General features: G+C 49.8%; 1 protein-coding gene across 1 annotated transcript in view; it reads left to right on the forward strand.

Annotated features, from left to right (window-relative positions):
- Positions 1-21,716, forward strand: part of LOC119403657 (parathyroid hormone/parathyroid hormone-related peptide receptor-like) — a 246,366-nt gene that overhangs the window by 140,009 nt on the left and 84,641 nt on the right. The window contains exons 5-7 of the mRNA XM_049418388.1: positions 5,398-5,458; positions 5,538-5,607; positions 5,775-5,866. Of these exons, the coding sequence (XP_049274345.1) occupies positions 5,398-5,458; positions 5,538-5,607; positions 5,775-5,866 (223 nt within the window). The remainder of the gene's footprint in view (positions 1-5,397; positions 5,459-5,537; positions 5,608-5,774; positions 5,867-21,716) is intronic.

Below are 21,716 nucleotides of genomic sequence, written 5' to 3' on the forward strand. Positions count from 1 at the left end.
TTCAACTGGTCACACAACCTACGAGAACAACGAGTTCTGCTTCAAGTACATTTGACCTAATTTTGACTAGGCAACTCACCCGACATAGCTTTTAAAATCAAGTATCTGCGTGGTATCAGTGAACATTCTCTCTTTGCTTTTCACCTTAAAATACCACACCCAAACGATCCATTGAGAAATATTGCACCATTTCCCGCTAAAGGGGACCATGAGGCGATGCGAAGCCGGAGCACTTGCACGATTGCGTTCCGTTGGCGTCCTTTGGGCATGCTACCCACCACGCGTCGTGGAACGCGAAGAGGAACGCTACGCGCGTCTTGTCTTCCCTCTAGCCTGGCCGTTAATTCTCACAGGGCGAGCGTGGAACGCGGTCGGCAGGCGTGCGAGAGGGGGGCAGCGTAGGAGAAGGAGAGAGAGGGGGAGGGGACACGCATACGCTGGTCCTCATCGCGGCGTTGCGTTTCAGAGGAAGAGTGGAAAGGGGGACGGTAGAGAGGAAGTGGAGAGGGGGATGAGAGAGAGAAAGTGGAGAGGGGAAATGGTAGAGGGGCAGTGGGAGGGGGAGGGAAAGGGGGAAATGGGGAGGGGCGGGGAGAGGGTGAGTGGAGAGAGTATGCGCATGCGCAGTAAGGGTAGTCACGCCGCAAACCACCACCACCACCACCGTATTGAACTCCGCCATAAGATACTTCGCATATAAAAAATAATATGCAATTTCAAAAAACCAAACTTCAATGTCAGTAATGCGGAACTATCAAATTTCGTCGATTCCTTTTTTATTCATTGCGGTGATCGCCGTGTTCAATCAAACTGGGGTCTTTTTGCTGCAAAAGTACACAAACTTACCAAGAAACACATTCCTAACCGTATCATCATGTCTAATCACCAGGCACCATAGTACAACGCCTATACCAGACGCATATCTTACCATAAAAAACCAGTTTTATAGATCAGCGAGACTAGCGCCCACTGAAGACCGTTGGGCGATTTACAAAACTGCACACAACTATTACATTGCCGCCTTAAAGTCCTCTAAGATACATTTGCTTTCTCGAACACTGCAAGAAATGCTCTCAACTAACGTACGTAAATTAACGTACTAACGTACTAACGTACGTACGTAAATTTTGGCGCTCAATTAACCCTTTACCAGAGAACAGCATAGCTCTAGTAAATGATTTCGACAATCTAGTTCCTACTAATATGTGTGCCGATTTTCCTAATGACACTTGTCAAAACAACTTTTGTCTAGTTGCTAACGTCAACCTACCCCATGTGCAAAGATTCAATGCCACCAATTTTCTTTGATCCTTCCAATGCCACGCCCAATTCTTGTTCTTATTTTGATGTATTCGGGTTTGACCAGCAAGGACAGTTAGCAACGCTCGTCGCTGCCCGTGCCGCAGTGTTCGAGAAGCTTCGCGATTGTAGTAGATCATTTTATTAAGATTGCGCGCAGGACGCGAATAGTCTAGATTATTCCGGAGCTTGCGCGACCACCTGTGATAAGACTCGAAATTTCGATGCGTGATGTATAAAAGACGGCGCGTCCCAGCTATGAGCAGATTATTGACGGTCGACGCCCAGTTCGCGGCTATCAGTGTGCAGCGTTTATTGCTGTAGGTTGAGTTTTAATTTCCCGGCCACAAGTTCGGCCAAATAAAGAGTTTCATCTTGAGCACACCGGCTGTTGTCTTTCTCGACGTCATGACCACGTGACAATATGGATGGACGCTATGAGCGAGGCTTGGGCTAAACCCACCACCTCGCGGTGTGTTATAGCGTTGACAGAATTACACTTCTATTGGAAACGCGCCGAATGGGGCGGTCGTAGCAACGGCGCGTTTTTTTTGTTTTGTTTTTTTAACCTGGTGGCACATATGTCAAAGTAAATGTATCTGGTAGCGAAGCTTCCATATAAGCCCATAAGTTCAGAAAAGGGTGCTCATCAGCTGTTCATGGGGCTTATAACCATCTGTGAGAGGAGGGAACACTTGTGCCGAAACAAAAAATAAAGCGGATGTGACGCAACATCCGGTAAAAAGTGACGTCATTTTCTTGGCACTAGCACAAAATTTGACCTCAAATTAGTTTTATTATGCCCCTGGTCGCTAAGGAGTCGCGCTACGGCGAGCCGGCAAGTCCTTGGCGAGTGCGCTTGACGCCAACGCTAGCTAAACTAATATCGACTCATGACTAAACAGCGGTGTTTAAGTGTACCGCCGTATAATTCGTCTTAGTTTTACCAGGGACCTTAAAGGGACCCTGAAACGGTTTTTTGAAGTTTTGTCAGCGTTTAGGCAAGAGCATCCCCAAATCATTCGCACCAGAAATTAGGCGACGCGCCGTGTACCAAGGCCGCTACGGAATTTATATATGTACCCTACTCCTCACCACTGCCTTACACCCTCAACTCACAGACACGCTGGCATCGCCGGCGATCACAGCGCTCTCATGAGCGCACTCGACGGTTTGAGCTTCGCCCAGTCATGGCCTCAGATATTGCGCGCCGACAGGTTGCGCGCAATCTCGGAGGCCCAACAAAAACGAAGCTCGCGGAGTGGTTTATATCAGCTCCGACAGGTGCCGCCAAACTACCAGCAGATCTTATTTTATTCTCCTGTACGGCGACAACCTGCAAAAGCATACGGACAAACAAAAATAATTCGAGAATGATCACCGATAAGCGTATACCCGGGCAATGTGGTTGTGTCTTCAGGGGTGAAGTTACAGCCGCAGACACGTGGATCGTGGCGTTGAACGGATTGCGAGAGCGCGACGCTCATTGCAGCGACGAGATGAAGGGATTCCGCTCGACAGATGCCTCACGACCATTGCACGATGTCGCATCTTTAGAAGTCACCAATTGCTAGAAATTGCTAGATATGAAGTACACAACACGGCCAGGGCAATTCATTTTGTCCAAGAAAAGAAACCTCGAGATAAACACTGTCGCTCAGCTCACGTCAACACGGAGCACGTTGTAACACAGGCAGACGACGCTCGCTGCCTACAGGAGGTTCAGTGACGTGTACGGGACATATCCAATCAAATTAGCCGCCAGCGTGACGTCGCGCTTCCACGACGACGCGCACTGGAAATGGGCGGACACGTTTGGCTGAGACGCTGTGATCGGTGGCGATTCGCAGCTTTAAAGCCTTGATATATTACACAGTTTACGCACAGAGCTTAAATCGGTCTGTAAATGATGCTTAGGAGTTGCTCTACCGGCCCAATGTGTTCGTATAAAGTCGTGAAAAGCGTTTCAGGGTCCCTTTAAAGAGCGCATTGCTTGTGCGCTTCAGTTCTAACGAGAAAAAATGACGCCTGGTCACGCCACAATGATGACATGTTAGTTTCAGTGGTCACAATAACGCAATTTCATCACACTCTACACAATGAGCAACGGGTGTTGTAATAAGTACAAAGAGTGCGTACACTATGTGCCCTATGTTTTGCCTCGTGTTCCGATAAAGTAACCTTACGTGTAACGTACACAGGTATGCGACTTGTAGAGCGACAGCTAACTCAGCGATTTGCTCAACGATAACAGGAAATGCAGTAGGCACTGTATGTTGACGAAGGAAACCGGGCTGCAGGAATAGTGATCCATGAAAATCCAGCGAGCACACTACTCCGGACTGTTGCCCAGGTGTCTTATCTAGAAGAGAAGGCTCGCCAGGCGTACGCGTGTTGCTGTTGCATCCTTGGAACAACACATCGTTTTCGTGAGTACCGTGGAAAGCGTTCGGCGTTAAATATTAGCCGCCTAGTCCCGATGCCCGTTCAACACCATAAGAAACACATTAAACAAGGATGAAACGCACCTCGCAAGTTCCGCGCACAGCAAAAATCAAATTTTCACCACAATAATTCAGAGAATGCATGCAAGTGCGAAACACCAGAACACGTGGGGGGGCGTGCCGTCGGAGACGAACTTCACGAGTGCGCCTTTCGATGCCCCGCAACGGCTGCACTGGATAACAATGACGTGCCCTTCTCTTCAGGGGGCGCTACAGGTTATTCTTTTTTTTTTGTAATAACTAAGCAGTGTCATATATTCTTGGCACATTGCACCTACATAATATTGTTCGCGAAATGTAATTTGTAAAACCTAAAGATTGCTTCGCCTTTGAACAATACTTGGTTTTTCGCTATTAGTGTTTGTTCCCTCCAAACATAGTGGCGCTTCAATAGCAGCACCCATAACTCTCCTTGCTGGTGTCACTGGCAATAGGTTCTGAACCGCTCTTCGCCCGAAGTTCGCGACCTCTTTGGATCGACCTTGCGCATGTCACCGCCCCGTTATAAAAGGGACGCTCGTAGCATCTATCGATCCATCCATCCATCCATCCAAGAGCACTGTGAGAGTAAACTGTGAAAGATAAAAGGCGCGTTCATTTAGCCTTTGCTAATTGTTTGGCAATAAAGAAAAAAGTTGGGTGGTAGCTCAGTGGGATAAACGCCCGCCAGCTATCGTCGTGGACCGAGAGGTCATGGGATCGACTCCTGGCAACGGAACTTTTTCTTATTGATTTCTTTCTTTTGTCATTCGATGGCGTTCATTTCGCTGACGTATTGCCGTCACGGAAATACGTCATGAAAGTCTTCGTGGGCCCCGGCATAAAACACTTTAGTGTTTGAGCATATTTTTGTTTTGGATCACCGCAAAGCTGCCGTGCTTGAAATGAGCTGGGATGTGCCATGAGCGCGTAGTTAGTATTCAGTAACATAGAACCAAGTATCTCTCTCTTGTTCCACATGCGACCGGTGGTCACGCTCTCTATGAACGATCTGAGAACTTTCGTCAGTGAGTTTGGAATACTACAGTCCACCAAGCGGGGCCTTCCAAGGTAACAAGTAACATTGGTCTCGCACTTGAAACGTACGTCTTTTATATGAGAACGGCACGTGTTTCTACGCTGGAGGGAGATCGTATCTAGAAGGCAGAGCGGCAAGCCTTGAAAGAAAAATTGCCACGCTATGCCACGGACGCTCTTGAGCGTACTGGAATAGAACTGAAGAGTTGAACTGTTTCAAAACGTTTGGAAAGTAGTCAGAATGCTGGCAATGCTTTCATCGGCGGAAGCAGTTCATGAGCACAGTTTCATATCACTGAAAAATTTGAAAACGTTGCTGTTATTTACGTCTTCACTGCGACTTCATCGGTTGGTTCTTAAGTTATCCACCTGTTGCCAGTCTACGTCGAAGCAGTTACCTCAGCGTTCATGTAACGCGTAAAACGCACGTTCTTTAAAATCCTAATATATTTGAACTCCAGATTGGTTGAAACATAATTTTATCGAGAGCTATCAGTTGAATTTGTTAGGGCATTGAGAACTGCATAATATGGTTAATATTACTGGGTCTTGCTAGAGATTTCTTCAAATTTTGCAGGGCTGCCTGTGATTTTCTTGGTACCCTGGATTATTGTGAGGGCAACGCTGGAGGATATATTGTGAGTGGAGGCGAGAAAAGCTACTAAACTTTAAGAGCAATGTGGTTTTCGTTTGTTACATCAATATTGTCACTCGCAGGTGCTGGACAACAAATGCTACAAAGTCCTATTTTTGGATAATCAGAGGACCGATCACCATCTCTATTATGGTCTGTATGCCTACATACCTCCATATATATATATATATATATATATATATATATATATATATATATATATATATATATATATATATATATATATATATATATATATATATATATATATATATCAAGAGAGTGAGAGGGAAGAGGCTCTAACAAGTTTTTTTTCGCAGGTCAGCTTTGTCCTCTTCATAAACATCACACGAGTACTCTTCGTTAAGCTCTTCACGACAGGCACTCAAGAGGCACGTAAATACCGATACAGGTGAGTACCTGCCATCCTACTACTTTGAGGGCTTATCATTGATGTCAGGGCGCAAGCTCGACTGCGTTACTCATATGACGCTACATGCAGAATTATTACACCGTTCGTTATTATTGGTTCACTCATTTCTCCAACTGCTCATCATCTGTTGTAGGCCTTAGTAAGCGTGCAACAGGAAAGTAAAACATAAAACCCGAGTAAACAGCGGCACGGGAATGTAAAAAAGTAAATTAAATAGGTCAACATCACATAGCAAGGTAATATTGTGTCAGAAGGACAATACGTGAAACGTACGAAAAGTATACGTATTCTGCAATACATTGCAGAATACGTATAATACCGCTTGGGGTACAAATTAGAGGTGTGCACGGGCTCCGGGTAGCCTGAAAGCCCGAGCCCGACCCGGCCCGCGGGCCGGGCTCGGGCGGGCCGACGTACTTTCACCTCGGGCCCGGGCCGGGCTTGGGCTACTTGGAGCTTTATTGGGCCGGGCTCGGGCCCGGCGTAAAACCCGACTCAAGCCCAAAATATAGACAATGAGCGGGAATCGCTTTCCAGCACGCATACAGCGCCTTTTCCGCGACCGCCCTTTACCGCTTTTTCTTTCCATTCGCCACTTTAAACAAATGGAAAGCAGGTAAAGCACTGCCTCTGTTGCACTCCGAAAAACAGAGAAGTAACACCCCCTGAGCTAGTGACGGCGCCACGCGACTGTTCGCGTTAGATTTAAGGCCAAATCCCATATGAGTGAAAATGCACGCGATAGCGACGAGCGACCCGACGTAGATCGCCTTCGTGCAAGCTGACCCTTGCATTGGCATGCCACATACACGTAACGGCTTTGGCAAGCGAACTCCATGATTGCTGGCATGAGGCCGTCTACTTGTATAGCAAAAGTGCCGCGAACAGTCTCTATTAGAGACTGTTCGTCGTGTGTCGTTTGATCATATTTGATATGCTCAATAAAATGCCAAATTACCGGAAAACGATGTTTTGTTTTCGCAGCGAACCTTCAAAAAGCCGGGTCGGGCCGGGCCGGGCCGGGCCCGGGATTGTGTTTTCGTACGTCGGGCCGGGCCGGGCGGGCTCGCAGCTTTTTGCCGTCGGGCTCTGGCGGGCCTTCGACAAAGTCAGCGGGCCCGGGCCGGGCTCGGGCTCGGAAATACAGCCCGTGCACAGCTCTAGTACAAATTACATTACGCAGAAAATGCAGGGGTTGCTCAAATGATGGTCAGGCACGCAGAAAGTTACTGCCCACAGTAAGCACAGGCAAGACACGCGCTTGAGAAATATTTTTGCAATAATAGGTAAGCGCAATACTTTCGCATTATTTCTCAGGCTCTAATATTAAAAATATACACGCCGTGCCAGATACCAGTTGCGCAGGATACGAACAAGACATCGCTGAAAACGCTAAATGTTTCGCCCCTTAATCAAAGAATTGCCCACAGTTCGATAGGTCCCAAATCAATCTTTATCTGGATGTCCGAATTTGCTGTCACTCTTGTTGTCAGGCGTAACTTTCTGTTAGATTCACCACGGTAAGCGCTGAAATCCTTTCGATGAAGGACAATAACACATAGACACGACATGGTATGTATGTGTCTCGCCTTGTAAATAAATTTGAGCTGGGAGTAGCGCCTGTCCGTTACTTTTTGTCTTGTCCAATTTTTTTGCGCTTACGGCGGTGAATAGTGGAGTAACAACTAGCTCGAATCCAAACGTTGCGATTTTTGTAAGGTGCATTAGCAGCGCTTGCAATATGTTGCAAAGTTACACGGAAGTCAATCAGCGTTCCCAAGTCGTGTGTCTAACACGCTCTTTGCAACGTTTTCTCTTGGATATTGGCAATGGCGAAGTACACACTTTTCGACTGAAAGAAACAGTAGGGGCTTCAGTTGGATTGAGTCGCAAAACGTTGGAAGCACTCTACTGATTGACAGAATTGACGTCTTCCTGTAATATTGCACTATCATTGGCTCATTTGATATTAAGTTAAAATAAAAGGTGAAAAAACATTTAAACAACAGTCAGGTGCCTGGAGCCACTTTTCTACTAGGGGTCGTGTTTAATAAGACATGTACCTGGACGGGTTGGTCCATACTTCACGGAAAAGTGGTATGCACAAAATGATAGAGAGGGAGGACGGCAAGCGGAAGCTTTCAATGTACTTTAGCAGAACAGACTGTTGGGCTAGTTGGTTATCCACGAACACATAAAGAATAAGCGCTAAAAATTGACGAGCACAAAACGGAGAACAGACAAAGGGCTGGCGCTGGAAACTTTAAACTGACATTTATTTGTTGTTCCTCTTCAATGTACACGCACAAACAGACATGCGCAAGCGAAGTTGGTCACATTGTCATGAACTCGCAGATTAAAGCGAGGCACGCAAACATTTCAACTTTCTTTCTTTCTTTCTTTATTTGTTTCCATTGTAAACATCGTTACACAATGGCAGGGGCTAAGATAAAAGCTGCTATAGGCAGCTTGAGAAGCCCTTAGCTCCTGGTGCTATATGGTGGCAGCAGGTGGCGGAAATGGCATATGTGACGTTATTCAGTATTTAAACCAGGATTGCATCTACAGTGAACGACATCAATTACACAATCAAGCAGAAAATTACAAAACAATGTAAAGTACGCAGTCATTAGTACAGGTAAGGAAGGAATAGATTATCGTACAATGTGATTTGACAACATGGTAACACAATTCTTACAGTATACACTTCTTACAGTTTGCGGTAACTTTGAACAACAGGAAAAATGTTCTACAAAAAATGTCCGACATTTCAACAGAAGTGCTCAACAAACATGTTCAACAAGTGTTCAACAAAAAATGTCCAACAAAAAAAAAGAAATCTATGAAAGTGACTGCATCATCGATACTAGTTGAGACCGTGTTATGTTTGAGGTTAGAAATCCAGCATTTTCAAGTGCATTCAGCAATCTCGGTAATCTATTTTTTATCATTTGCAGGCCATAATTTGTTCTTGATATTGGTACAAACCATAGTTCACCGTAACGGGTGGCATAGGTAGTTGTATTTTTATGTAGACAGGCTATTTTGTTGAATACGCTATTTTCCAAGTTTACATTGGAGTGCCATATGCGAAGAAGGAAACGATTGTATAAGGAATAGATAGAAGAACTCACTATCGAATAACGAAATTGAGCTGTCGCTTAGGCAAGCAGTCCCTCTGAAAGATACATAAAAAGCCTCCATCAATTCTCGGGCTGTCGTATCGCTGCTCTTGCCCAATAGGTAGCTTGCATGCGGGCACGATTTTCCGAAACGTTAAGATATTGCGCAAGAGCAGTGATGCCCCAGCCAATTTATGCTTATCATTTTGCGTATAGCAGTTTTCCTTGAAGCAGTCTTGTACTCCTGCAACGGCAATCTTTGCTTCTTGAAGAATGCAAGAACACACGTACAAACGCTGGCTCCAGCGACACCCAGTGTTCAAGGATTTTTCACCTCTGAAATCCTTGTCCTCAACTTCTGCGAAGTTAAATGAAGTGGCCTAAGTGCGAATGAGGAATGAGTCAAAGGGCCTAAGTGTAAATAAACCTATATTAAAGGCACGAACAGCGATTCGGGCGAATTAAGAATGCCTCGCAGAGTATAGGCATTCGCGTGTGATCTGAAAGTAGCAGGCGACATTGTGGTGAGAGAAATAAGCGCTGTGAATGACGGAAGGCTTCATGTGCCAATCTTAGCCGAAAAACGTCTACCACCGCGACCACGGCCGATAATTTTCAGTCATGCCTTTTTGTGACCTTTCGTGAAAGGCAATCCGCCCGTGATATTATCAACGGTATTAGCCGACCTTGAGTGGTGCGTCATAAAGCTGGCAGGGTATCAACGCCATTCTTGCACATTTCAATGCCGTGATGTGACACATGATAGCTACCAATATTATTATTGACAGATAACAAATAACAAGAATATAAGAAATCTGCAATTAGAACACTGTTCGTCTGCTATGGAGCACGATGTAGGCACGACGCTATCCATCACGCTTACGTGCTTGCTGCTGAACTTTCAATGCATAGACATTCCCAACGTAGCAAACTCTTGTGTTTCAATTACTATGAAAAAGAAGCCCAAAGTTTGCCTTGGGCAGCGAAGGATCGTGCGATGGGGCAGTGCTGTTTCCCTCAGTCGCAGTACAACTGGGAAGGATGAAAGTCGTTATTGTACGTTACAAGTAGAGTTCCACACAGATACTTGGCACCGCGAGTTCAGAGAAAGAAAATAGGTGCGCAGGACAAGCGCAACTCGCGACTAATCGTTGTTAGGAAAAGGCTCCCTGCATTTTGCCACGCGCGCTCCACGTGACAATGTATACACAGCCGCATTAGCACACGCAGGCGCACTGCCCGTTACCGTCCCGCAGCAGCCATCAAGATCGGGAGACCAAGAGAAATATGCATTATGGAAATGGAAATATGGATCTTTCTGAGAACTGTTTTACGGCGGAACTGTTATAGTCGAGGTTTGCCGCGGGTCGTAAATACAAAATCGTCATCATGAACCGGCACCGCCCAAGCTCTTTGTGCATACGTTCAGCAAGAGAAGCTGCAAGGTGCGGCCCTTTAGCGGCCCTCGTATTTCCTTGTTAATCATTAGCGTACCAATGTGGCGAGTTGTGGGTTTTGCCCAATTTCAGTGGCACGTAAGTGCTATAGGAGCATTGCGGCAGAGCTTCATGGTCGAGGTTTGAATGTGTCGCAGATAGAAAGATATAGAAAGAAAGAGCAAGAGAAATAGATAGATAGATAGATAGATAGATAGATAGATAGATAGATAGATAGATAGATAGATAGATAGATAGATAGATAGATAGATAGATAGATAGATAGATAGATAGATAGATAGATAGAAGGGAAGAAAGAGTAGAAAAGGTAGAAATACAGAGAAACAGACACACAGAAAAAAAGTTAAAAAGACAAACACTAGAAAAAAAAGATAAAAAAGAGAGAAATCAAAGTGTAGTAGAGAGACGGGTGAGAGGGCAAAAGCCTAGCCAAGTCAGGTCTCCCACCAGCTCTGCGTTACCCAGCTTTGCACAACTTAGTGCAAGCTGCGCTAATTTTTTAAACAGCGCAGCTGTTTAAGCTGGGACAGGGGGGTGGGTTGTTATCAGCCCCTTTAAAGTCGTTTGCACCTCATGGCGCACACGCGTCTTGCGTATTAGTCGCAGTTAGGTTTAACAGCCGTCGAGCTAGCGTTGGCGCTGTAGTCGCGCGGGTTAGGGTGAGCGCGCTGGCGCCGACAGCGCCACCTGGCGGGAGAGTTTTGGCCGGCGCGCAGAAAACAGCAGCGAGGCTCTTGTTTTTGGGTCTGGCGGCGTGCGCAGACGGACGTCTCCCGCGGTGGGTCCAAGGGGACGATGGCGCGGCTCGTTTACCGTGGTGAGTCGAACGTTGGCGACGCCGCATCCGCGGTACCTTGTGTATGCGTTACTTTGCTTGCGTGTGTTATGTTATCTGTGTATTGTATTGGCATTATGTGCGTGTTACTAGTTGTGCATGAGTTACGACTCGCGAACTCGTTGATCTTAAAAGGAGGGTACAAATCGGCCGCGTATCTGCGTGCTTCGCTGCAAATGTCGTCTAAAGACGATAGAAGAGGCGCTGCATGATATATGGACGCCATCGGCAATACGTCGGGAAACATGAGTGCTGTGTTGCGGGCTGGTAGTCCCAGCGCAGCAGCAGGCGAAAACCGGCGGTGACCAACGCGACCGGCGGGGACGCCAGCCATCCCGAACACGTGGTTTGACGCGAAGCGCTGAAGCAGAAGAAACGTCCGCGCTCAACGAGTACTCTCCACACACTCTTTTATTTACACGTCGCCTGGGTAAAACAGGAATGCCAGCGCGGCGCCCCATGGCATTCGTACAGTGCAATACAGAACCGAAACCGAAACACAACAATGAGCTCGTGCAGAGGGCACGGAGGAAGAGGAAGGCCAGTTCTGCGCAGTCGCATTTTCAGCGCAGCTTAAGAAACTATGCTCTTTAGAATTACGTATGTATGGATTTTCTAATAAAGGAACACACGACCTAATACTTACGTAGTGGTGTTGCGCCTCAGATATGCGTAATGTTTGCTTTTTGATCGACAATGTACACAAGTATGAACCCAGTCAGCCGTTCAAGATGGCTGGCCCTTGGGCAAGTGGTTCAAATTTCGCCGAGTGGCTGAATCGAGGGACGTGCTGACAAACAGAAAGGCAGACCAAAATTTCTGCGTTTAAGTATTTCAAGAAAGATTATCGTCTTTAATAAATGCGCACATGTTTGTTGCACGAGAGCATCTGCTGTGTCCGTGTGTACCACGAGCGCGGCGGTATTCCAGACCCCACAATGCCGACCGTTAGTCCGTGCAGATCGAACAGAAATCTGTCATCATAATGAAGCAGCACGCACTCTCTTCGTCGTCTCCTTTATCTTCTGCGTCATTCCCAGAATAAGTGCGCCAATTTGGCCGGCGTGGGATGCAGTACCTCTGATGGGCGAGAGGATGAGTACAGCGAGAGAGAAAGAAAGAAAGAGGAAGAGTGAAATAGAGGGAATCATAGGCAAGAAAAATACAAAAGGAGATAAAGACAGAGAAAGAAATAGGGAGATAGAGAGCTAGAAAGAAAGAGGAAGTGAGTAATGGGGAGAGAGCTGAAAGAAATGGAAGAAAGAGAAAGAAAGTTAGAAAGAGCGAGAGAGAGATATACAGAAGTAGAAATAAGCAGAGACAAAGAGAGATAGAAAAAATACAGAGAAAGAAAGAGAAAAAGAAATGGTTGGTTGATCCCTCCGTCATAGGAATCGGTATAACACGAAAGTGAAACGTGTCGCAGAAGTAGTTTATTATTTATAGTGCATTGGTATTTGAAAGCTTGTACAATGTCTACTGTTGTTTGGCAGATATAGCACCGGTTGATGTGGACGCATCTCACTCACGTTGACGCCTAGTGGCACATCTCCGTAACGACGACTAACGACCATGATCCTGATTTAACCGTTGTGGTAGCTGAAGTTCTTAGCGTATACGTGGACTCCGCATATGGTGAATCCCGCGCAAAGATGGCATCAACAAGCACACAATAAACACTAATGCTCGATATGCACTCCTTCAAAGCGTCGCGAAAAGCGAAGAGAAACGCTACGCATGTCGTGTCTTCCCTCTAGCCTGCACGTTACTTCTCACAGGGCGCGCAGGGAACGCGGAGCGACAGCCAGGCGAGCTTCGGAGAGCTATTTGTCTATATGGATGGATGCTATGAGCGAGGCTTCCGCTAAAACCGCCACCACACGGTGTGTTAAAGCGTTGTATTGGAAACGCGCCGAATGGGACGGTCGTTGCAACAGCGCGTTTTTTTTTTCGAGCCTGGCGGCACAGATGTCACCGCCCCGTTATAAAGGGGACGCTCATAGCATCCATCCATCGCTGATCACTGCCAGACGCAAGTGTGAAAGATAAAAGGCGCGTTCATGCCGCCTCCGCAATGCGTTTGGCGGTAGCTCAGTGGGCTAAACGCCCGCCAGCCATCGTCCCGGACCGAGAGGTCACGCGTTCAATTCCCGTTACGTGAACTTTTTCTTATAGTTATTTTTTTCTTTGCCATCTGATGGCATTCATTTTGCTGACCTACTTCCGTGAAGGAAATACGTCATGAAAGTCTTGGTGGACCCCGGCATAAAACACTTTCGTGTTAAAACAATGGCTCAGAGTATAGCTCAGAGCTTGCACTAAGCCGCGCAATGCTCGATACCCAGTGAAGCTGATCGGTCTCATGCCTATTTATTGCTGTATCTAGGCAGAACTTGGCTTGAAGTTGGCTATAGCGGGATTGGACTTTGCTGTTACGACGCATGAGACCAATCAGCTTCGCTGTGTATTGAGCATTGCGCGGCATAGTGCAAGCTTTGAGCCATTTTTTAAGCAATTAGAGACCGACGTTCGCAGAACGCATACTCATAAGCCACTTCTTGGACCCGGTTAGCGTGAGAGGTTGACGCGCTGCTCTAGCAGGCGGCCTCTCGTTCGTGTGCTCGACTGCTGCCCTTTGTGTGATGGTCGTAGCGCCGCTGGCAAGCGTACTCGATCGGTCTTGCGGAGTTCCCTTTACGGCCTGCAAGCCCATGACTGTCGTACTGTGCTGCATCTTGGTTTAATAAACCCGTGTTGTTTGTTGACCTCCTGCCTCGAGTGCCTTTTCTGCGCCGTGCCGGAGAATCGACGAACCTGGCAGTAGCGTCTTTGTTCGCTGCGGCAGTGGAGAACGTCGCGTCCCTTGCCGGTCGCCTCGTAGGGTAAGCGTCTCGCAAACCTATCTCCACATAACTGGCGCCCAACTTGGTTTCGGCATGGCATCAGAGCAGTCCCCCTCGAGGCGCTCGTTCCTGCTCGAACCCGTGGCGACGGACTTGATCTCGTTCGATGCGGACGACGCCGGCAGCACGAGGCAAGCTCGCCTTAGCGGCCCTCGGCTTTCGGCCACCGGGAGAGATCCCGTCTTGGGGCCTCCTTTGGTGATGACCGCTCGAATGTGGACTACAGTCCTAGCCTAGCCAGTCTCGGGTTTTCTCATCTGTTCGAGACACACGCGGAGCACGTGCTTTCGGGCCTCTCCAATGCGTCGTCTCCGCTTGCTGGCCTTTCTTTGTTAGCAGCACAGCTGAGTGTCCAAACCGCCGCACCAGAGCGTCCCTACCTAGGACACATTAGGACACATGGTGCTGGCATTCATACGCTCGCTGGCCCATCGTTGTCACGAGCGTAAAGGGTTGACGATGTCGTCCGCGTTTTCCGACGATCATTTTCCTCATGCGCGCTTGGGTGACGCTTTCGGCAAATGTGAGCCACCGTGCTCCGTTGTCGATTCGTTTGCCTGTCGCATGAGGCATCATGTGTCCGTCGGTGCGGAAACCCTACTCTTCGCTGTGCCGTTTATTGGCCCCTTTGGGTCCGGCATGCATGGCGGAGATACAGGCGCACGACCCTCGAACGGCGGCGCCTGCCTCGGAGCCGCTGCACACAACTGCGGCACAGGTCCAGGCAAAACACGGCCTTCCATCTCGCGAGCAGCATCGCTGTTTCGTGCGGCGCTTCGCGGTTGGTTGTGCACTGGCAGAATCGCGCGCGCTGACAGCCCTTTGTGCATCTCCCTGGTCTTTCGCTGCCCGTGATTCTCGGTCGCGTCTTTCTCGCGCGCACGGGTATCGCGAATGACTTCCCAAGCGGTGGTTACAGGGTCGTCCCTTTCGGCGCCCTACTACCATTTGCAACCCTCGTAGTGGCTACCGCTGCCTTTTAAGTTCGGGACGCCACTCGAGATTTCTCTCGCCAGTAGCTTGACTGCTATGTCAACATAATGCCATTCGTGGAGGAAACGAACCCCATGGCGCTAGTCTGGCTTAAGCGCTTGCGCGAGCCCTCGGGCCGCCTCGCGCGCTGGTCGTTGACTTTGCAGCGGTACAACTTCGTTGTGCGCTACCGGAAAGGGAGTTCAAACGTCGTGGCTCACGCCTTGCCGCGTGCTCCCGTTTCGGTGTGACACTTGTGTTCGCCACTCCCGAGAGCAATCGCATCGAGTAGACTCCGGGGCCTCTGGCTCCAATGGGTCGAAAGGAGCGAACCCCGACGACGAATTGACTTTCGAGTCGATCGCCTCGGGTGAGCACGTCACGTCAGCCGGTATCGTGTTAAGCAGAGAAGAGACACCAAAGGCACAGCAGTGCGATCCGTTTTGGGCTCCAAGAGCCGTGCTCCCGAGGAGCGGCCGCGTATTGACAGTCTGGTATTGCTGTCGGCGCCGTGTGCCGTTTACGCAGTCTGGTATTGCTGCGGGCACGGTGGATTCGCATCTGTTTGTCGCCGGCGGAGTTTTCCTGCGCTCCACATCCCACCAGAGGAAGCTCCCCAGGAGTCTTTTACGGTGGGGGTACCCCGCAGTCTAAGGAAAGCCACCCCCGTCTATTTCCACGACTCGCGGTTGGCCGGACATACGAGTGGCCGTAAGACTTTCCAAAAGTTGTGCCGCTCTGCTACCTGGCCAGGCATAAACGTGACGCTCTTCACACCTCCTGTGACAATACGTGCGGGCAAGACCCCCGGGCTCATGCAGCCGCCCTCAAACCCTTTCGTCGCCCGCAGCAGCGACTTGGGAGGGGGGGAGGCGGTCACACAACCGCAGGAAAACCGTAAGGCTGGCCCCAAGTCACGCCCCCGGTAGAACCTGTGGAAACGCACTTAAGCAACCTTTCTCCCACTAACAGGTAGCTGGACTTTATTCCATACCTTGACAGTGAATGGAGATAACCGCTAAGGTGCGGCGGCACACGTCTGGAAGTGGTAGAAGGCCCTCTTGGCCGAAAATACCCTCTGGTGTGTTGTCCAAGCCATAACCTGGCAAGCGCCCCCTTTTGTTGGGCAGCACTGTCAGGCAGGCACCCCTTTTTGGCAAGCCGGCTATGCCGGGGGCACTACTGTCCACTCTTGCGTCGCCCAGTCGTCTCCCTGCGCCTGGCTCTACCGTGCCACCAGCCTGTTGCTGAACCTGTGGCCTGCTGTTCCCTGGCCGTACCTGCGGGGGGCCTGGTTCCTGCCTTCTGGCCTGCAGACACCACCACCCTGCCTAACCCACCTGGCAGCTTCGGCAGCCGCCTCGGCGGCTAGTCCGCCCACTCAAGCTGTGGCCCAGGTCCGAGCGTGGTCGCTCCGGCCTCCGTTCCTGGCTGCCTGCTGTCCCAGCCTGCCGTTCCTGTGAGGCCCCCCGTCCCAGCGACTTTCGGCGGTTGGCTGCCGCACGCAACTTGCAGCCACGCCTCGTACGTTCCCGGCTGCCAACCTCTCCAGTCCGGCGAACTTCAAGCGGGCTGGCTGCCCGGCCTTGTGCAGTCTTGCCCCCGTTCCTCCTGGGCTGCGGACTTTCTCTCGGCAGTGGGCTCTCCCCGGTGGTGGAACTTTTGGTGGGACGTTTCGTGTGGCCATGGCCGACCTATGGACTTGTACCTTCGGGAAGACGACACCCCCTGTTAGACTTTGCCCCGTTCACCAGCCCCCTTGCGGCTGAGCTGACCTTGCCACTTGGCCTCGGACAGCCTCTTTCACAGGCTGGCCTCGGTAGTTATGTGGAGATAGGTTTGCGAGACGCTTACTCTACGAGGCGACCGGCAAGGGACGCGACGTTCTCCACTGCCGCAGCGAACAAAGACGCTACGGCCGGGTTCGTCGATTCTACGGCACGGCGCAGAAAAGGCACTCGAGGCAGGAGGTCAACAAACAACACGGGTTTATTAACCCAAGATGCAGCACAGTACGACAGTCACGGGCTTGCAGGCCGTAAAGGGAACTCCGCAAGACCGATCGAGTACGCTTGCCAGCTGCGCTACGACCATCACACAAAGGGCAGCAGTCGAGCACACGAACGAGAGGCCGCCTGCTAGAGCAGCGCGTCAACCTCTCACGCTAGCCTGGGAGCATCTGACGCAGGCAAGCCCGCGCCAGACAGAAGCGAGCTCAAGGGGGAAGGGGGTTGTCACTGGCGGCCAATGAGGACAGGCGTTGCGCAGTGACGTAAGCTAGCTTGGTGGCGTGAGCATGTGAGCATGTCGAGGCATGCCCGGACGCGTGCCCGCGCGCCGGGAAGCTGACGCATGGCTCGCACCAGACAAAGAGGCCTGGCGCTGCCGCCGCGGTCGCCATACCGCCGATTAACGGCGGTCCCCGGCGCTCGAGCCGCGCGGGGCCTACACACGCGCTAGCTGGGGAACGAGGCGCCAAAGGGGAGGGCGCGCTCGATTCCCACAGTGTATATCAAGCAAGCGAAACGGCTGCCAGCGTTCTATGAGCGTGGCGCGTAAGTCATGCTGTACATGACACGCGTGTCATGATTTGCACATTAACTCCCGTTATTTATGTTCGCCACACAGTCATGTCGCGCACTACCAATTTTGGTGTATATCAAGCAAGCGAAACGGCTGCCAGCGCTCCATGAGCATGGCGCGTAAGTCATGCTGTACATGACACGCGTGTCATGATATTCACATTAACTCCCATTATTTATGTTCGCCACACAGTCATGTCGCGCACTACCAATTTTGGTGTATATCAAGCAAGCGCAACGGCCGCCAGCGCACCATGAGCGTGGCACGTAATTCATCTTATACATGACACGTGTGTCATGGTTTTTGTATTAACTCCTGTTATTTATGTTCGTCACACAGTCATGTCGCGCAATTCCAATTTTGGTGTATATCAAGCTAGCGAAACGTCCGCCAGCGCTCCATGAGCGTGGCAGATAAGTCATGCTGTACATGACACGCGTGTCATGATTTTCATAATAACTCCTGTTATTTACGCTCGCCATACACTCTTGTCAAGCCATACCAATTTTGGTATATATCAAATTAACGAAACGGCCGCAAGTGCACGAAGACTATGGCATGTAAATCATGCTGTACATGACATGCATGTCGTGATTTTCATGTTATGGCCAGTCATTTATGTTTGTCATACTGTCACATTATGACATGCCAATTGTGGTATACACCCCATAAACGAAACGGCCAGGAGAGCGCAAATTCGTAGGCGGCTAGATAGGTAGATAGACAGATAGATACGCTCAAAGTCGCAGAAGTTCGTTAAGAAATGCTTCGCATTAAAAAAAACCAAGATGGACGCAAACCCACAGGTCTTCATAGCTCGAAAAGTCACCGATGATCACGATACTCCCTCATGCGAATTCTGAGTGCAGCTTTGTGTTGAGGCAACGCGAACTGTGTTTGAATTTCTGGCTATCCGCATCGGAACATTCGTTACATATTGCCAAAGAAACTGCCAGTGCTCGAATGCTACGCACGCCACTCTGTGCATTGCAGGCGTCATCGACCTCCCCGTCACGACAAGCGAGACAGTAGCAGCGCACCCACCAGCCCTGCATGCGCACGAGCTCCGACCAAAAGACGAGCACGCATGACAGAGGAAGAAAGCGATGTTAGAGGGCAGTGGCTCGTGATATCGACAGAATCCACGTTCGCTGTCTTTTGTCCTCGTTAGCTCTATCGGTTACGCCGACTATGCCAACGGCGATGCCGAACAACACAGGAACAGACGCCTAAGAGCTGCGCTCTAAAAGCACAGCGCGTATTGTAGAACGTCATGGACTCGAATCCCCGTGCACAACTCAGTTTCACGATGACTTGGACACGTCTAATTCACTCCATATTCTTCATTAAATTTGTATAACAATGTTCTTGCACAATTTCGCTTTCGCAATTTGTTTAGGAGCGCTAGATTTCACGAATGAACAGCGCGCACTTAACCATAGCCGTGCGCCCGTCGCGCGGAAAGACTATTGGCCTCGAGGAGTTACGGAGTCGCCCTCTGTCGGACGCGCCTCGATTGCGTGCTAGGCAGGATACCGCCGGCGCGCTCCCCATAGGTTTTGCTGTCGGCGCTCTACAAAAACACCTCGCGGAAGCCCTTCAGGGCATTTCTGTAAGTACTTTCGAAATGAACTGTGTTCTTTACTGTCAAAATAATTATTTTCGACGAACTGAAAGCACAAGATAGTCTACAGTCGCTGTCTCTTTGCAGAAAAGCGAGCACCTGCGTCACTCTGTCACCGCGTTGAAGACCCCTGAACCGGCTTCTTGCGTGAAAGGTAGTCACTCGCTGAGTGCAAACTACGTGAAATATCTCGTTAGAGTAGACTGCCTGTATAACCAAACGGAGCATAACAGAAAGAAGCCTCAAGCCAGCGATCGCACGGGTTCGCGACGACTGACGGTGCCTCTGCATGTATGAGCGTCTGCATGTATGTTCGTACTGATACTTTCGCTTTTGCTACGAGCGCGTTTTGGCACCGCGCTGTGAACTTTAGGCCGCAAAATATGAGAATTTGTGAGTAAACAAACAACTACTGTTGCGCGGACGCTATCAGAGCAGTTCAAAAACAATTTCCTTACAACTGCGGCTTCGGTGCGCATGGCAACTTCGTGATCTGCTGTCCCGACGATTCAGTGTTTTTTTTTTCCTTTTCAGTCTAAATTCGGGTACGTTTCAATGTCATTTGACAAGTCTCGCACTGCGTATTGATCGGTCTTCTCAGCGGGCAAATGCCGCTGCTTCTGTTTCTTTATTCAGCGCATTCGTTTCGTTTGGTGCTCACACAAAACGTGAGCAAATGCGACGCCTTTTTTTAATGCTCCTTAATTATCGTTCCGTTCGCATTCCAGTGAATTTGCCGCTCTCTGTCAGCAACAAATTCATAGACCAAAGCTTCACCACTTCGAGATTGCTGGTGGAAGAAGAACCATTCTATGAGACCGAGCATGTAGTAGCATGCGACGCCTAGGAAAAGAAAGAAAATACAGTAACGTTTGCCGGACTTGTTCTGCAAACGTCGGCTGTGAACTAGGACCCACATGAACTTGAAATAGCGGTGAATAAAATAGAAGGTATTGCAGCAACCAGCAGACGCAAAACAGGATAGTAATTATTTGGCGTGTACCCGAGCAATTTTGGCAGCAGAGTCGTGTCTAACGCCAACAGGGTAGCATCTTTCCCACGTAAATAAATGAGGCTCCAAGAAAATACATGGGATTGGCCGGTGGGCCGATCATCGGTGGGCCGATCACGGAGGCAATGCAAAATTTATGTAGCTTATGAAGCAATGCATGCCTGATCAAATGGGAAGGTTGCCCGTCGGCGTCCCGCGTCGGCGGCGTCAACACGAGTGATGCAAAAAATAATCGTCACGTGATGGTGTCACCATATGACGTCATCATGACGTCACAGATCGCCAATATATGTAGCGTCATTATGACGTCACATAATGTGACGTCACATGATGACGTATTCACACGTCATGGTCGCTTTGCCTTGCCTCCGTGATCGGTCATGGAGGCCATGCAAAACCGCGTTAGGTGCAGAACAGTTTTGGAGGGGGGCGCGGGAGAATCAGTACATCGACTGACAAGAAGAAGATGGCTTTCACCTTCTAGTCATCTTTAACGAATGCATAAGGGACCCTGCGCGTTTTTAATTTAACGTATCTAAACAATGACTTGCGCATCTGCAGCCGATTTTGTGGACGCTGAGCACGGGGCCGACGATCAAGAGGTCGCATTGGAGGGTTCTGAGATGGCATCGCACGTGGTAAAAGGTAGCGCTTTTACCATCCTGTGGCAGATAAGCATCATTTGCCGGCGGGAAGCGCGCGCGAGCCATCGTCTCAGTGCGCGCTGTCTGCTACTCACCGAACATTGCAGGCCCGACGCAGTAACAAAAGTTTTCGTCGCGGAAGTGCTTGTTGCACACAAGACTCGTAGCGGATGGCTACTTGCCGGTTCTTAGCTTTACAACCCATGCTTCGCGCTGTTTCTTGTGCCGCGGTTACCGGTGCAGGCTGACACTGGGCTCCGTTGCGTAAACGCGGCACTGCGGCACCGAGCGGTAGAGCCCCATGTTCGTCGCCTCCGGAGGCAGCCACACTATTACAATGGTTTCAATTGAGTAGAAAATGAGAGAAAACTTCCGAATTTGAACAGACCGCAGCGCATGTGGGACTTGAAACTCGTTTTCAAAGCACGCGGCGGTGCGCCACAAGCAGCCGACGCGGCCGCTGAGACCACGTGATCCTGCCAAGCACGTCACGCCGACGGTGGCGCCGGCGTTTCCAGTGGTGGGCCTCGAGGCCAATATAAGGCGGACGCCGCCGGAGCGGAGGCGTGGCGGTGACGTGAACAGCGTCATCGCCGCGCCGCGACGTCACTGCCCCGCCCATTCGCCAGACTCTCCCCATCGACGGCTCTGACTAGTTCCCGCAGCTGGCGCTTGTT

Source organism: Rhipicephalus sanguineus, chromosome 8 (genome assembly GCF_013339695.2).
Source record: "Rhipicephalus sanguineus isolate Rsan-2018 chromosome 8, BIME_Rsan_1.4, whole genome shotgun sequence".
Taxonomy (NCBI): Eukaryota; Metazoa; Arthropoda; class Arachnida; order Ixodida; family Ixodidae; genus Rhipicephalus; species Rhipicephalus sanguineus.